This window comes from Patiria miniata, unplaced genomic scaffold (assembly GCF_015706575.1).
Source record: "Patiria miniata isolate m_02_andy unplaced genomic scaffold, ASM1570657v1 HiC_scaffold_6, whole genome shotgun sequence".
NCBI classification, from domain to species: domain Eukaryota; kingdom Metazoa; phylum Echinodermata; class Asteroidea; order Valvatida; family Asterinidae; genus Patiria; species Patiria miniata.
In genome coordinates, this window is record NW_024037073.1 from 3,699,047 (window position 1) to 3,717,370 (window position 18,324).

Here is an 18,324-nt window from a genome sequence, read left to right on the forward strand (position 1 = left end):
AGGAGAAGAAAAAAAAAAAAAAAAAAAAAAAAATCTTAACGAAAACAAGAGCTGTTTCGGTGGGTCACCGAAACAGCTAAAAAAAAAAGAAAAAAAAAATCTTAACGAAAACAAGAGCTGTTTCGGTGTGTCACCGAAACAGCTAAAAAGGAAAACTAGAAATTGTGGTTGTGAACAACCACAGAGCTGTTCCCAATATTGAATGTCTGTTGAACCAATAGACATATAAGTAGAGATCTATGTCTGTTTGCAACAGAACATAGGGCTTTTCCGCATTATGATTTGTTTTTATCAATAATACGTCCCTGACTATGCATGAACATAAAATCTGTCAAAGTTAGCCTAAAATCGGCTAAAACGGTCACTGTGGACAGGAATCGACCTCAGCAACACGTGCGCTGCGGGCTGACTGACATACGATATGTACAACGTTCGTGCATGTACATGTACATTGTGGACGTCCTGTCCTGTGCATGTTTTAAAGCAGAAGTATTGTCAACCTGAAGTTTGAAGCGTGCGCAGGGCATGTCCGAGTTTGCTTATTGCCTCGAAGCTTTGAAATGTTTAAAACCTACCCTTAAATAGACAATTAAAGTAAAAACTAATATAAAAACTGCCATGGTTGATTTTTCAGGAATTTTCAAAGGAAAAAAGGTCTTTTCAATATAACTTCCGGTCTGATGACGTCATACACCTAAAACTTCGCAAACCTCTTAAGTGGGTCAAGGTCATCACTTACATCAATATTTAGGTGATTCCGACAAACTTCCCCACAGACATCTATTCAAAATACATTTGTGATAATTTTCAACCTGTCGCTAGAGGGCGCTCGAAGATTGCATGACGTCATCGGTAGATGATTTGAAAAATACTATCAGCCAAGAGACTAACACCGTTGAAAGCAAGTTCATATCTTTTACCACTTTCAAATAATAAGCGACTTCCGGTTTTGGCCTTTTTCGACCGGAAGCAAGGGTCACGTGATTTCACGCACACTGAATGAAATAAAGACCTCAACCTATTCTACCACTTGCCGGCAACAGAATGCTGCGGACGCGTACGGTTGATTTCTTATGCATTTTTAAATATTAAAAGTGTCACAATTTAATTGCCTATAAATAAGCACCGGATGACGTCATCATGACGTCATCATTACACAATGTTGTTTGAATAAGGGTCTTTGCTTGGACAAAGATTGGTGTAAATGAATTACTGGCAAAGAGTAGAAAATGCCCTCTGAAAATTGACATTTTAAAAAAAAAATTCTTTGTACAAAGTCTATGGGAAATATTAAATATTCAAAATTCTATAATAAATCACGTGATGACGTCAGCATGACAAAAAGTTGCGGCACACATCCTCATATGATGGTTAATAACTATGCTGAGTTTAAAGTTGATCGGATTTAAAATAATTGCCAAAGTGGCTTGTAGAATAAAAACGTGTACAAAACCTATGGGGAAAAGCGGAAAAAGAAAAAAAAAAAAAAAAAAAAAAAAAAAGGAAAAAAAAAACTTTAACGAAAACAAGAGCTGTTCCCAATTGAAATTGGGAACAGCTAACTAGAAATTGTGGTTGTGAACAACCACAGAGCTGTTCCCAATATTGAATGTCTTTTGAACCAATAGACATATAAGTAGAGATCTATGTCTGTTTGCAACAGAACTTAGAGATTTTCCGCATTATGATTTGTTTTTATCAATAATACGTCCCTGACTATGCATGAACATAAAAGCTGTCAAGGTTAGCCGAAAATCGGCTAAAACGGTCACTGTGGACAGGATTCGACCTCAGCAACACGTGCGCTGCGGGTTGACTGACATACGATATGTACAACGTACGTGCATGTACATGTGCATTGTGGACGTCCTGTGCATGTTTTAAAGCAGAAGTATTGTCAACCTGAAGTTTGAAGCGTGCGCAGGGCATGTACGAGTTGGCTTATTACCTCGAAGCTTTAAAATGTTTTAGACCTACCCTTAAATCGACAATTAAAGTAAAAACTAATATAAAAACTGCCATGGTTGATTTTTCAGGAATGTTCAAAGGAAAAAGGGTCTTTTCAATATAACTTCCGGTCTGATGACGTCATACACCTAAAACATCGCACACCTCTTAAGTGGGTCAAGGTCATCATAAACATCAATATTTAGGTGATTCCGACAAACTTCCCCACAGACATCTATTCAAAATACATTTTTGAAAATTTTCAACCTGTCGCTAGAGGGCGCTCGAAGATTGCATGACGTCATCGGTAAATGATTTAAAGAATACTATCAGCCAAAAGACTAACACCGTTAAAAGCAAGTTCATATCTATTACCACTTTCAAATAATAAGCCACTTCCGGTTTTGGCCTTTTTCGGCCGGAAGCAAAGGTCATGTGATTGTACGCACACTCAATGAAATAAAGACCTTGACCTACTCTACCACTTGCCGGCAACAGAATGCTGCGGACGCATACGGTTGATTTCTTATGCATTTTTAAATATTAAAAGTGTCACAATTTAATTGCCTATGAATAAGAAACGGATGACGTCATCATGACGTCATCATTACACAATGTTGTTTGAATAAGGGTCTTTGCTTGGACAAAGATTGGTGTAAATGAATTACTGGCAAAGAGTAGAAAATGCCCTCTGAAAATTGACATTTTTTTTTTAAATTTCTGTGTACAAAGTCTATGGGAAAAATTAAATATTCAAAATTCTATAATAAATCACGTGATGACGTCAGCATGACGAAAAGTTTCGGCATACATCCTCATATGATGGTTAATAACTATGCTGAGTTTAAAGTTGATCAGATTTAAAATAATTGCCACAGTGGCTTGTAGAATAAAAACGTGTACAAACCTATGGCAAAATTTGGAGAAAGAAAAAAACAGAAAAACTAGAAATGTGTTTGTGGACAAACACTGAGCTGTTTCGACCGTTTTAAAAATGAAGAAAATATTAACATTTGAAAAATTCATAAAAAATCAGACGATGACGTCATGATGACGTCACTTCAGATTTTGAATGCTTTTATCTATACCTACCTACCCACCAAGTTTCATAACGATCGGACATACCCTTATATGTGAATCACAAAACACCATTTGATGACGTCATGATGACGTCACACATTTTATGAAATTTTGTGCATCTATCTTTCACCTAACAAACATGTTACAAAAAGAATTTTGAATTTACCACGTTCCATTGATGAGATTTAAGTAAAAGGTCCAAAAATTGCATAATTTATATAAAATCACATGATGACGTCATCGTGACGTCACTGCAATTTTTGTCTATAACACATCCCGGAATACTTGCATACCAAGTTTGAACCCAATTGGACCTCCGGTTCTGTAGATATAGGGTCTTAAAGTATGCACCTGTAGGATGACGTCATGTGACACGTGATGACGTCATGATGACGTCATGATTTGGCATACATCTTCAGATGGTTGTTTAAGTGTGTGCCAGGTTTGAAGTCGATCGGACCGTATTTTATATAATTTTTTCAAAATTTGAAGAAAATATTAAAATTTGAAAAAATCATAAAAAATCAGATGATGACGTCATGATGACGTCACTTCAGATTTCGAATGCTGTTATCTATACCTACCTACCCATTAAGTTTCATAAAGATCGAACATACCCTTATATGTGAATCAAAAAATCACGTTTTTGATGACGTCATGATGACGTCACACATTTTACGAAAGAATTTCGAATTTACCACATTCCGTTTATGAGATTTAATACTTGCATACCAAGTTTGAACCAAATCGGACTTCCGGTTCTGTAGATATAGAGCCTTGAAGTATGCTCTTTTAGGATGACGTCACGTGACACGTGATGACGTCAGCATGACGAAAAGTTTCGGCATACATCTTCAGATGGTGATCTAAGTGTGTGCCAGGTTTGAAGTCGATTGGATTTGAAAAAAGTCCAAAAGTGCGTTGTAGAACGAAAACACGTGTTATCCTATGGGAAAAAAGTGGAAGAAAAAAAAGAGAACTAGAGGTATGCGTCTGTTTTGAATAGAGCACACGGCTTTTCCGTTGTCCGTATTTTTGTGTTTTTTTTCCACAACATGTAGCATACAGATATGTTTTTCCCTCTTCTGACATTATAGGCCTACCATACTAATGCCATTTTGAGCAACTACTGGTCTGCACAATCTGATGCAATCATGACTCCTTATATTTCAAAACTTCAAATACTAATAACGACATTTTCTACTAATAAAAAAGTAAATAATATAGACGGGTAGATGGCTATAGATCATTGCAATCAATAACATTGGCGTAGTTAACTTCTATAGTAGAAAAATATACAGGGCGGCAAATCATTTCAACGGCGATAGCCATGCACACACGGTTGAGTGGCAATAGCCAAGTGCGTAAGGTACAACCAAGTGAGTATATAATTTACGTCAATAGAGGGCAGCAGATACATTTAATGTTTAACTTGCATTGCATTTATAGCTGCCGAATGCTAAACAAAACTAACCATTAAATGTATATGCTGCCCTCTGTTGGCGAAAGGAATACTTGCTCTACGTGCGCATTATTGCCCAAAATCGGGAATTACGTGATTTCGTCCGTTTTAGACTAAAAAGTCTCCTTTAAATTTCTGGAAAATCTGGCTATAGGTTGGTTCTTATAAATTTGTTTCGAAGTTTGTAATTGATCGGATTCAAGATAATTCCGAACTTGTCAATTGAAAAACGTAATAAAACTTTGAAAATTATATTAATACATTAAAAATCAATAAAAAAAAATAATGATGACGTTAACATGACGTATTTTTTATTTTAAATATAACATACACATAACTGTATATTTGCCAAGTTTCAGCCCAATTGGCTTGCTAGAACGATAGGTATAAAATGTTTAAATTATAATTTGTAAGATGAAGTCACGTGACTAATGACGACGTCATTATGATGTGACTTGTTTAAGACCAACTTTACCGAAGGGCCTTGTACTGTGCGTAGAAGAAAATGTCAAAGCTCTGGATATAGAGACTTAAACTATGCAGTTTTAGGATGACGTCATGTGACACGTGATGACGTCATGATGACGTCATGATTCGGCATACATCTTCAGATGGTTGTTTAAGTGTGTGCCGGGTTTGAAGTTGATCGGACCGTATTTTATATAATTTTTGCAAAATTTGAAGAAAATATTAAAATTTGAAAAATTCATAAAAAATCAGACGATGACGTCATGATGACGTCACGTCAGATTTTGAATGCTGTTATCTATACCTACCTACCCACCAAGTTTCATAACGATCGGACATACCCTTATATGTGAAACAAAAAATCACGTTTTTGATGACGTCATCATGACGTCACACATTTTACGAAATTTTGTGCATCTATCTATGACCTAACAAACCTGTTACAAAAAGAATTTTGAATTTACCACATTCCGTTTATGAGATATGAGTAAAAGGTCCAAAAATTGAATAATTTAAATAAAATAACACGATGACGTCATCATGACGTCACTGTTATTTTCGTCTATAACACGTCCCGGAATACTTGCATACCAAGTTTGAACCAAATCGGACTTCCGGTTCTGTAGATATAGAGCCTTGAAGTATGCTCTTTTAGGATGACGTCACGCGACACGTGATGACGTCATGATGACGAAAAGTTTCGGCATACATCTTCAGATGATAGTCTAACTGTGTGCCAGGTTTGAAGTCGATCGGATTTGAAAAAGGTCCAAAAGTGCGTTGTAGAACGAAAACACGTGTTATCCTATGGGAAAAAAAGTGGAAGAAAAAAAAAAAGAGAAAACTAGAAATGTGTTTGTGGACAAACACTGAGCTGTTTCGACCGTTTTATTAATGACTGCCGTAAAGGAGTTTCATCCAGGTCGAATGAACATGTACATGCGTATTCTATACAAAAAGTGTCCATCCTATGTAAAAACAAACAAACATTTTTTATGACGTCATGATGACGGCACACATTTAAAAAAAAATTCTGTAACTATCTACGACCTAACAAACTTTTTGCAAAAAAGAATTTCGAATTAACCACGTTCCATTGGTGTTAATGTATTCACAAGTTTGCATTTGTGTATAGCGCCCTCTGTCAGATGACTTTGGAGAACACAACTGAGCCACGAACAAACACACATTAGCACATGTAAAATCCCTTCATGTCAGACATCTTTGGACGATATTTTCTGAGAATCGTTTGAGGTTTTGTCTCTTTTGAGACCCAAGAAACTGAAATAAGAGGGAAAGGATGCAAGGAGGTAATTTAGAGACTCTTATAATTCTTGAGAAAGAAGTGTAAACCATATATTTGATTCATTTTATCGATAATTCTGCGATCAGTTTTGACATTCTGTAGCTCAAAATTGAGTGTGATTTTCGTATATGTTTAACCATTGAATTTAGGAATTTCGATTAAGTGATGATTTATGTACGATGCTTTTATAATTCATGTAATACTCTGTGAACTTAAGGACATTTACTTTGTTTATACATTCACAGTTTTCACGAAGCCACTGCGGATTATTTCACAAGCCACTGCGAACCATTTCATGGAAGACTTGCGAATCATTTTCATGGAATAAATGCGAGATGTTATAATCAACGGCTTCTGTAGAGACCCTTGTTTACTCCTTAGTTACCGACCTGTGACCTAGATGTGACCTGTGACCTAGATGTGACCTGTGACCCCCTGCGAAACCCCTAGTAGTAGCACTACGAACACCTAAAAGACTGCACCTCGAAATTGATTTAGTGCTGCCGCTACAGTGAAAACTCCTGCGTAATTTAAGCAGTCTTTGCTACAAGAACCTCCCCCTGCGTGATAAGTGATTGTGCGACACATCCTCACACCTGGAGACGAGGCTGTACCTGCGTTGAGTACTGATGAAATGGCTTCACTCTTGTAGCTGGGACACGAGTGCCCGTTCCGGTACCATCGACCCAGCGACCCTGCGACCTGTCGTCCGTTGCGACCGTGACTGTTCTTCGGACATCATGGACTTCATGAACATGGGATCCAGCTGATTTACCGAACATCATGGACATGTGATTTCTTGATCATCAAGACGTCATCGTGGATCTTTGAACTGGACAGTAAAAACTGAGTTTGCGTCTATTTGTGCATTTTGATTTGCATAATTGTAATTTGCATTTGTGATTTGATGCAAATTGTTATTTGATTTGAGCTTTGTTGATAACAATTCAGAATTTGTTCCAGAATATAAATATACTGTATGCGATACATGTACACTGAATTATAGTGGTATTGAGATCAATCACATTGTTTGCCATTTTCCGTTCACATGCGAAGTGTATTTTACTACAAGTATTGCATGTACATGTGTAGTGCTAGTTACATGTATATGTACATGTACATAGGTGTGTACCATTGACCATACATGGTGTATATGCAATTGTTTTACATGTAAGTTGGATTTGGTGATACAAGTAGATTGCACAAATTTATTTGTGTTTATAATTGTACCTTTTGTTGATTTTACACCCATTGAATTTGAGCAAAGAGTTACATACTAGATAGTATTAACTATTTGATGATTAAGTTTTGAAACTTGATATACATGTAAGTCTACATCAGTACATGTGTTCTGTACGCCATGGCTGACTCAACAGAAGAACGAAAGCAGTCTTCGCCTACACCCTTCCTCGTTCCTACACCAGAAATTCCGGAAACACCAGATGCGCAACCCCCCTCCAGTGAACTGACATCAATACTCTGCAACCCACAGCTTCTTCAGCAAATTAGAGATCATATCTTGAGCAAAGAAGAACGCCTCAGCGGACGTTCAAGAGCCACCAGATCTTCAAGGCAATCTTCAAGATTTTCAGGAGTTTCGGTCAAGGGAACGCTTGCTGCCGAGGCAGCTGCCTTGAAAGCGAGGCTTGAGTTTGCAGATGCTGAAGGAAAACAGAGAGCAGAGGTTGAACGGCAACAAGCTGAACTCAAGAAAATCCAAACTTTGACAGACCTGCATGAAACCGAAGCAAGGTTAAAGGCCATCGAGCAAGCAGAACGAGAAGAATATGCTGAAATTGTGATTGATGCTGTGAAGGAAACAGACAGCAAAACTTCACTAGTAGAAGAATACATCAAATCCCTGCCTACCCCGAACGCTACTCATGGAGCGGATGAGTCTGCAGTAAAGTCAGTCTCACCAGTAGGAACACCGGAAATTCCACAGCCAGACCAAGACTCTAGTACATCACAGCAGCAGATCAAAAACGAGTTGAGAACGCCCAGTCCACAGACTACGCTGCAAGATCTCACAAAGACGTTTGCAGAGCAGATAAACCTGAGTCGTCTACCGACGCCAGAGCCTGGTGTATTTACTGGCGACCCCCTTAAGTATCCAAGATGGAAGCGTGCCTTCGAAATACTCATCGAACAGAGGGGCATCCCACGCTCAGAGAGACTCCACTACCTACAAAAGTACCTGGGTGGAACTGTGAAGGAGTCCATAGAGGGCTACTTCTTCCTCTCAACTGACGATGCATTTGACAAGGCAAAGGAGCTTCTTGAGAAGAGATTTGGAGATCCCTTTGTTGTTGCCAACGCTTTCCGCAACAAGCTGGAATCATGGCCCAAGATCTCTCCTCGTGATGGAACTGGGATGCGAAATCTTGCTGACTTCCTCGGTCAGTGCCAGGTGGCTATGGAGACAATTGGTAGCCTCCAGGTACTCGATGACGAAAGAGAGAACAGAAAAGTACTCGTCAAGCTCCCTGACTGGTTGATCAACAAATGGGCTAGAAAGGCTGTGGAGTTCAAAGAAAAACAGAAGAAGTATCCTCCATTCAGCGACTTTGTAAAGTTCATGCAACTGGAGGCCAAGATTGCATGCGACCCTGTGACTTCGATACAAGGACTCAGGGGACAAGACAGACAAAACGACAAAGGTGAAAGGAAAAGAACCCCAGGAGGGAGTTCCTTCTCAACCAGTGCGAATGAGGCAACAAAGAACAGCAACACAGGAAGGGGGATCCAGAATCCAAGGTCCTGCCTTCTCTGTAGCAAGAATCACAACTTGGGCGATTGCTGGGAATTTCTGAAACAGCCATTGGAAGAGCGCAAGACTTTTGCGATGAAAAAGGGGCTTTGTTTCGGATGTCTTAGCCAAGGGCATATGTCAAAGCACTGCAAACGGAGAGCCACGTGCAAAACCTGTGCAAAGTCTCATCCGACAGCTCTTCATGGAGACATAAGAAAGACGGAGAAACCCACAGAAGGTGGAAAACATCCTCAGCAGAATTCTGAGAAGCAGCAAACATCTGTCAGCTCCCACACAGGTGTTAGTCATCTTAGTGGAACGAGCAACTGCTGTAAAAGTTCGATGATCGTCCCAGTATGGGTCTCACATCGTGATAAACCGGAGAAAGAGAGGCTGGTCTATGCGCTCTTGGATACTCAGTCAGATACGACATTCATTTTGGACAGCACTTGCGAGGCATTGGATCTACAGGGTACCAAGGTCAATTTACTGCTGTCCACCATGTTTGCGGAGGATCAGAAGGTAGCAAGCAGAAAGATAGATGGGCTGATAGTGCGTGGGTTCGACAGCCATCTAAAGATTTCGCTACCAGCTGCATACTCAAGGGAAATAATGCCAGCCAACCGTTCTCATATCCCGACCTCAGAGATGGCCAGGAAGTGGCCACACTTGGAGAAGCTTGCTGATTTGTTGATGCCTTCGACTGACTGCGAAGTAGGCATTCTCATCGGCTATAATTGTCCGCGTGCCTTGGCACCTCGTGATGTCGTTCCTCCTGTCAACAATGGACCATATGGTCAAAGAACCGACCTTGGCTGGGGCATCGTCGGTATTGTAGACCCCAACCAGTGCGAAGTCGACGACTGTGATCCCATCGGTGTGAGTCACAGAATTCTGATCCATGAAGTACCATCGTTTTTGACAGTTGGTGAAAGCCCGAAAGGATGTACAGAAGAGAATGTTGACAACATTCAATTCTCCTTCAGAAGTCGTGTAAAGGAGATGGTCAGTCCCTATGAAGTTGCACAAATGATGGAACTAGACTTCTCCGAGCGAAAGTCAGACGAGATTGCACTGTCTCAAGACGACCGTAAGTTCTTGACCAAGATGGAGGAGGGTATTCATCAAAGATGCGACAGTCACTTCGTTATGCCGTTACCCTTCAAGGAAACAGAACCTAAACTTCCAAACAACAAGATTCAAGCTCTTCAGCGTCTCAAGCAGCTAAAGGGCCGGTTCAAGAAGAACCCACAGTATCACAGCGAGTACAATGCCTTCATGAATAACATCATCAAGAGTGGCTATGCTCAGAAGGTTCCTGATTCCGAGCTTGATGTCTCTGATGATTGTGTATGGTACATACCCCATCATGGTGTCTACCATCCGAAAAAACCTGAGAAAATCAGAGTGGTCTTTGACTGCAGTGCCAAGTTTGAAGGAAAGTCTTTGAATGACTATCTCCTACAGGGTCCTGACCTGACCAACACACTTGTGGGTGTCCTATGTAGATTTCGACAACAACCGATCGCCTTTATGTGCGACATAGAGCAGATGTTTTACCAGTTCTATGTGATTCCAGACCACCGGAAGTTCCTTCGATTCTTGTGGTGGGAAAAGGGAGACCCTGAAGCTGAACCAAAGGAGTTCCAGATGAATGTCCATCTGTTTGGTGCGGCATCATCCCCTGGGTGTGCGAACTTTGGTCTCAAACAAATTGCGAACAGCTATGAAGAAGAATGTGGTTCTGCAGCTGCGAACTTTGTGCGAAATGACTTCTATGTGGACGACGGTCTGAGATCTGTTTCCACCAGCGAAGAAGCCATTGAGTTGATAACGAAGACCAAGGATCTCTGTGGCAGAGGTGGTTTGCGATTGCATAAGTTTGTCTCCAATTCACGAGAAGTGATGGAAGCAGTTTCGCCACAGGATCGTGCCAAAGGAATCAAGGATCTTGACTTGCGTCACGACTCTCTCCCCATCGAGCGAGCACTTGGCGTCCACTGGTGTATCGAGTCGGACACATTCCAGTTTCGAATCATTCTGAAGGACCAACCACTCACAAGACGAGGAATCCTTTCCACGATCAGTTCGGTATATGATCCTCTTGGATTTGTGAGTCCTGTTCTGTTGGTTGGTAAGCAGATATTACAGGAGCTGTGCAGAAATCAGGCAGAGTGGGATGATCCACTTCCTGAATCCTTACGGCCAACTTGGGAACGGTGGAGGAGTGATTTGGCTCTTTTAGAGAACTTCAAGATGCGACGATGCTTTCTTCCGGAGAATTTTGGTCGTGTTGAATCAGTAGAGATTCATCATTTCTCTGATGCGAGTACCACTGGCTATGCCCAATGTTCATACCTGAGACTCACCGATGACCAGCGAAGAGTGCACTGCAGCCTCGTCATGGGGAAATGCAGAGTCTGTCCTCTGAAGCCAGTTTCTGTGCCACGCCTTGAGCTAACAGCTGCGTTGGTGTCAGTCCGTGTCAGTGCTCTGTTACAGAAGGAGCTCGAGTATGAGAATGTCTATGAGGTCTTCTGGACCGACAGTAGGGTAGTGTTGGGCTACATTGCCAATGATGCACGGAGATTCCATGTTTTTGTTGCGAATCGGGTACAGCGTATCAGAGACCACACCAAGCCTTCCCAGTGGCGACATGTTGCTACAGATGTTAATCCGGCAGATGACGGATCAAGGGGTCTTGGAGTTGAGGAATTGATGAACAAATCAAGGTGGCTTGTTGGACCTAACTTTCTGTGGGAAGAGCAGGTTCCTATCACACTCGAAGCCAGCAGTCCAACCATTTCTCCAGAGGATCCGGAGGTGAAGAAGGTCAAGAGCCTTGCTACACAGACTGCGAAGCAGACATTCGAGCTTGAACGTCTTGAGCGCTTCTCTGAATGGCATCAAGCCAAGAGAGCTATAGCGACTTGTCTGAAGTTCAAGTCTCTCCTGATGAAGCGTTCCATAAAGAAACCACAGCCAAATTCGATCCAGGCTCTACGAAAAGATGCGATTCCTCTCTACAAACCTGTGATGGTAGAGGACATGTGCCAAGCGGAACTAGAAATCCTGAGACTGGTGCAGAAAGAAGCCTTTGCAGAGGAAATCAAAATCCTGGAATCTCTCAAGGTCAACAGCGACAACCCTAGCAGATCCAAGGTTCGAGAGCGTAACAAAGTCATGAAGACTAAGAGTTGTCTCTACAAATTGGACCCATTTCTGGATGCTGACAACATTCTGCGAGTTGGAGGCCGCATTAGAAGGGCTGGGTTTCCTTCTAACTTCAAACACCCAGCTGTCTTGCCCAGAAAGCACCACATCACCGAATTGATCATTCGACATTGCCATCAGCAAACCCAACATCAGGGTCGGGGCATGACCGTGAATCAAATCCGAATGAATGGCTTTTGGATTATTGGCTGTAGCTCGGCTGTTTCCTACTACATATCCAAATGCGTACGATGCAGGAAGCTCTTCGGCCAAGTTCAAGAGCAGAAGATGGCGGACTTGCCGGAGGACCGTCTCGAACCGGCACCACCATTTACCAACTGTGGCGTGGACTTCTTTGGTCCTTGGTACATCAAAGAAGGAAGAAAGGAATTAAAGAGATACGGAGTTCTCTTCACGTGCATGGCAACACGTGCCATTCACATCGAAACAGCAGCAAGTCTCAGCTCAGACTCCTTCATCAACGCTGTACGGAGATTCATTTCCATTCGTGGGCCCATACGACAGCTGAGATCTGATAGAGGCACGAACTTCATTGGGGCAGAGTCCGAGCTCAAAGAAGCTGTCGCTGAAATGGACCATAGCTCTGCGAGGCAGTTTCTCCTGAAGGAGGGATGCGATTACAGCCACTATGAAGTCAAGATGAATGCTCCATCAGCCAGCCATACAGGAGGAGCATGGGAACGACAGATACGTTCGGTGCGTAGAGTTCTGGGGCCACTGATGCATCAGGCAGGCTCTCAGCTTGATGACGAGTCTTTGAGAACACTGATGTGTGAAGCAGCTGCAATTGTTAACAGTAGACCTCTTACAGTGGACAACTTGAATGACCCAACTTCGCTTGCGCCACTTACCCCAAATCACCTGTTGACGATGAAATCCACTATCATCTTGCCACCGCCTGGAAGGTTTCAGCGTACTGACATATACTCCCGCAAACGATGGCGTCGAGTTCAATACTTAACGAATGAGTTTTGGTCACGATGGAGGAAGGAGTTTATTCAAAACCTCCAACTGCGTCAAAAGTGGATACGACCACAGGATGACCTTCACATTGGGGACATTGTCATCATCAAAGACGAGAATCTTCCTCGCAATCAATGGTTGCTTGCTCGGATTGCTCAGGTGTTCCCAGGCGAGGACAATCATGTAAGGAGGGTCAAACTCGCTATTGGTGACCCCCACTTGGACGACAAGGGAAAGCGAGTCCATTCTGAGAAGTTCCTGGAGCGTCCCATTCAGAAGCTAGTCTTACTTGTGGAGGACTTGGAGACCAGGGGAATCCCCGACGAGGAGCCCTGAGAAGCTTCAACATACATGTTGTGTTTAGTAGTTGTATTCTTAGATAACCTGTTAGTTTATTGTTGTTTAAAGTACTTGAGTTTAGAAGTTTGATAGTTTATCTTGTTCGAAGGTAAATGATTACCAGTGAGATGCTTCAAAGATGATTTATTGTATGTTTGTACAATGTACTCAGACAACTTAAAGGAGCAGTTACCATGTAATTTTTGCATTTTAGTCTAATCAGTGCATGTTCACAATGTTGATCAAGACGAGTCTAGATTACTATAACTTCTGATTGTAAATTAGTTACACTAATTTGGGGAGCCATGTTAATGTATTCACAAGTTTGCATTTGTGTATAGCGCCCTCTGTCAGATGACTTTGGAGAACACAACTGAGCCACGAACAAACACACATTAGCACATGTAAAATCCCTTCATGTCAGACATCTTTGGACGATATTTTCTGAGAATCGTTTGAGGTTTTGTCTCTTTTGAGACCCAAGAAACTGAAATAAGAGGGAAAGGATGCAAGGAGGTAATTTAGAGACTCTTATAATTCTTGAGAAAGAAGTGTAAACCATATATTTGATTCATTTTATCGATAATTCTGCGATCAGTTTTGACATTCTGTAGCTCAAAATTGAGTGTGATTTTCGTATATGTTTAACCATTGAATTTAGGAATTTCGATTAAGTGATGATTTATGTACGATGCTTTTATAATTCATGTAATACTCTGTGAACTTAAGGACATTTACTTTGTTTATACATTCACAGTTTTCACGAAGCCACTGCGGATTATTTCACAAGCCACTGCGAACCATTTCATGGAAGACTTGCGAATCATTTTCATGGAATAAATGCGAGATGTTATAATCAACGGCTTCTGTAGAGACCCTTGTTTACTCCTTAGTTACCGACCTGTGACCTAGATGTGACCTGTGACCTAGATGTGACCTGTGACCCCCTGCGAAACCCCTAGTAGTAGCACTACGAACACCTAAAAGACTGCACCTCGAAATTGATTTAGTGCTGCCGCTACAATTGGTGAAATATGAGTAAAAGGTAAAAAAATTGAATAATTCATATAAAATCACATGATGACGTCATCGTGACGTCACTGCAATTTTTGTCTATAACACTTCCTGGAATATCTGCATACCGAGATTGAACCCAATCGGACCTCAGGTTCTCTAGATATAGTGACTTAAACTATGCAGATTTAGGATGATGTCAAGTGACACGTGATGACGTCATGATGCCGTCATGATTCGACCTGAATCTTCAGATGGTGGTCTAAGTGTGTGCCAGGTTTGAAGTCGATCGGACCGTATTTTATACATTTTTTGCAAAATTTGAAGAAAATATTAAAATTTGAAAAATTCATAAAAAATCAGATGATGACGTCATGATGACGTCACTTCAGATTTTCAATGCTGTTATCTATACCTACCTACCCACCAAGTTTCATAACAATCGGACATACCCTTATATGTGAATCAAAAAATCACGTTTTTGATGACGTCATGATAACGTCACACATTTTACGAAATTTTGTGCATCTATCTATGACCTAACAAACCTGTTACAAAAAGAATTTCGATTTTACCACATTCCGTTTATGAGATATGAGTAAAAGGTCCAAAAATTGAATAATTCATATAAAATCACATGATGACGTCATCATGACGTCACTGCAATTTTCGTCTATAACACGTCCCGGAATACTTGCATACCAAGTTTGAATCAAATCGGACTTCCGGTTCTGTAGATATAGGGCCTTAAAGTATGCTCTTTGAGGATGACGTCACGTGACACGTGATGACGTCAGCATGACGAAAAGTTTCGGCATACATCTTCAGATGGTGGTCTAAATGTGTGCCAGGTTTGAAGTCGATCGGATTTGAAAAAAGTCCAAAAGTGCGTTGTAGAACGAAAACACGTGTTATCCTATGGGAAAAAAAGTGGAAGAAAAAAAAAGAGAAAAAAAAAATAACAAAAACAAGAGCTGTTTCGGTGTGTACACCGAAACAGCTAACTAGAAATGCGTTTGTGGACAAACACTGAGCTGTTTCGACCGTTTTATTAATGACTGCCGTAATAGGAGTTTCATCCAGGTCGAATGAACATGTACATGCGTATGCATGAACATAAAATCTGTCAAAGTTAGCCGGAAATCGGCTAAAACGGTCACTGTGGACAGGATTTGACCTCAGCAACACGTGCGCTGCGCGCGGGCTGACTGACATACGATATGTACAACGTACGTGCATGTACATGTACATGTACATTGTGGACTGTGCATGTTTTAAAGCAGAGTTATTGTCAACCTGAAGTTTTAAGCGTGCGCAGGGCATGTCCGAGTTTGCTTATTGCCTTGAAGCTTTGAAATATTTTAGACCTACCCTTAAATAGACAATTAAAGTAAAAACGAATATAAAAACTGCCATGGTTGATTTTTCAGGAATTTTTTAAGGAAAAAGGGTCTTTTCATTATAACTTCTGGTCTGATGACGTCATACACCTTAAACTTCGCACACGACTTAAGTGGGTCAAGGTGATCATATACACCAATATTTAGGCGATTCCGACAAACTTCGCCACAGACATCTATTCAAAATACATTTTTGAAAATTTTCAAGCTGTCGCTAGAGGGCGCTCGAAGATTGCATGACGTCATCGGTAGATGATTTGAAGAATACTATTAGCCAAGAGACTAACACCGTTAAAAGCAATTTCATATCTATTACCACTTTTAAATAATAAGCCACTTCCGGTTTGGGCCTTTTTCGACCGGAAGCAAGGGTCACGTGATTTCACGCACACTGAATGAAATAAAGACCTCAACCTACTCTACCACTTGCCGGCAACAGAATGCTGCGGACGCGTACGGTTGATTTCTTATGCATTTTTAAATATTAAAATTGTCACAATTTAATTGCCTATAAATAAACACCGGATGACGTCATCATGACGTCATCATTACACAATGTTGTTTGAATTAGAGTTTTTGCTTGGACAAAGATTGGTGTAAATGAATTACTGGCAAAGTGTCGAAAATGCCCTCTGAAAATTGACACTTTTTTTAAAATTTCTGTGTACAAAGTCTATGGGAAAAATTAAATATTCAAAATTCTATAATAAATCACGTGATGACGTCAGCATGACGAAAAGTTTCGGCACACATCTTCAGATGGTGGTCTAAGTGTGTGCCAGGTTTGAAGTCGATCGGACTTGAAAAAAAGCCGAAAGTGACTTGTAGAACGAAAACACGTGTTATCCTATGGGAAAAAAAGTGGAGAAAAAAAAAAAGGGAAACTAGAGATCTATGTCTGTTTGCAACAGAACATAGGGCTTTTCCGCATTATGATTTTTTTTATCAATAATACGTCTCTGACTATTCATGAACATAAAGTCTGTCAAAGTTAGCCGAAAATCGGCTAAAACGGTCACTGTGGTCAGGATTTGACCTCAGCAACATGTGCCCTGCGGGCTGACTGACATACGATGTATGTGCGTATGTACAACGTACGTGCATGTACATGTACATTGTGGACGTCTTGTGCATGTTTTGTCAAAGTTAGCCGAAAATCGGCTAAAACGGTCACTGTGGTCAGGATTTGACCTCAGAAACATGTGCGCTAGCGCTGCAGGCTGACTGACATACGATGTATGTGCGTATGTACAACGTACGTGCATGTACATGTCATTGTGGACGTCCTGTGCATGTTTTAAAGCAGAGGTATATTGTCAACCTGAAGTTTTAAGCATGCGCAGGCCATGTTCGAGTTCGCTTATTGCCTCGAAGCTTTCAAATGTTTTAGACCTACCCTTAAATCGACAATTAAAGTAAAAACAAATAGAAAAACTGCCATGGTTGATTTTTCAGGAATTTTCAAAGGAAAAAGGGTCTTTTCATTATAACTTCCGGTCTGATGACGTCATACGCCTAAAACTTCTCACACGTGTTAAGGGGGTCAAGGTCATCATATACACCAATATTTAGGCGATTCCGACAAACTTCGCCACAGACATCTATTCAAAACACATTTTTGAAAATTTTCAACCTGTCGCTAGAGGGCGCTCGAAGATTGCATGACGTCATCGGTAGATGATTTGAACAATGCTATTGGAAAAGAGACTAACACCGTTGAAAGCATGTTCATATCTATTACCACTTTCAAATGATAAGCCACTTCCGGTTTTGGCCTTTTTCGACCGGAAGCAAGGGTCACGTGATTTCACGCACACTGAATGAAATAAAGACCTCAACCTATTCTACCACTTGCCGGCAACAGAATGCTGCGGACGCGTACGGTTGATTTCTTATGCATTTTTTAATATTAAAAGTGTCACAATTTAATTGACTATAAATAAACACCGGATGACGTCATCATGACGTCATCATTCCACAATGTTGTTTGATTTAGGGTCTTTGCTTGGACAAAGAGTGGTGTAAATGAATTACTGGCAAAGAGTCGAAAATGTCCTTTGAAAAGCGACAATTTTTTTTAATTTCTGTGTACAAAGTCTATGGGAAAAATTTAATATTCAAAAATCTATAATAAATTAGTCGATGACGTCACCATGACGTCAATCTTCGGGACACATCTTTGCTATAGGGACTTTGCTTATGCAAACTTTGAATGATGTCTGACAAAGATTAATGCCAAAAGTGGAGGCAAGAAAAAACGTGCACAAAGTCTATGGGGTTTTGGCGACAAAAAGAAGAAGGAAAAACTAGAGATCTATGTCTGTTTGCAACAGAACACAGGGCTTTTCCGCATTATGAT

At 40.8% G+C, this 18,324-nt stretch overlaps 1 protein-coding gene and 2 long non-coding RNA genes across 3 annotated transcripts; all 3 read left to right on the forward strand.

The window, feature by feature from the left end:
- Positions 1–6,063: 6,063 nt before the first annotated feature.
- Positions 6,064–6,611, forward strand: LOC119742540. The gene is made up of 2 exons (XR_005272870.1): positions 6,064–6,267; positions 6,509–6,611. It is a non-coding gene; the product is annotated as an uncharacterized LOC119742540 (long non-coding RNA).
- A 1,012-nt stretch (positions 6,612–7,623) lies between these two features.
- LOC119742739 lies at positions 7,624–13,076 on the forward strand. Its single transcript, XM_038218907.1, has 2 exons — positions 7,624–12,945; positions 13,050–13,076. Exons 1-2 carry the CDS (start codon positions 7,624–7,626, stop codon positions 13,074–13,076), a joined length of 5,349 nt encoding a protein of 1,782 aa, XP_038074835.1.
- An 89-nt stretch (positions 13,077–13,165) lies between these two features.
- LOC119743376 lies at positions 13,166–14,411 on the forward strand. Its single transcript, XR_005273008.1, has 2 exons — positions 13,166–14,067; positions 14,309–14,411. It is a non-coding gene; the product is annotated as an uncharacterized LOC119743376 (long non-coding RNA).
- Positions 14,412–18,324: the final 3,913 nt, after the last annotated feature.

Bases quoted from the DNA above. Each gene is read 5' to 3' on its own strand.
- LOC119742739 (XM_038218907.1), top strand. From the start codon at position 7,624: ATGGCTGACTCAACAGAAGAACGAAAGCAGTCTTCGCCTACACCCTTC. The intron at 12,946-13,049 runs GTGCGTAGAGTT...TGTTAACAGTAG, and splicing joins GGGAACGACAGATACGTTCG to ACCTCTTACAGTGGACAACT.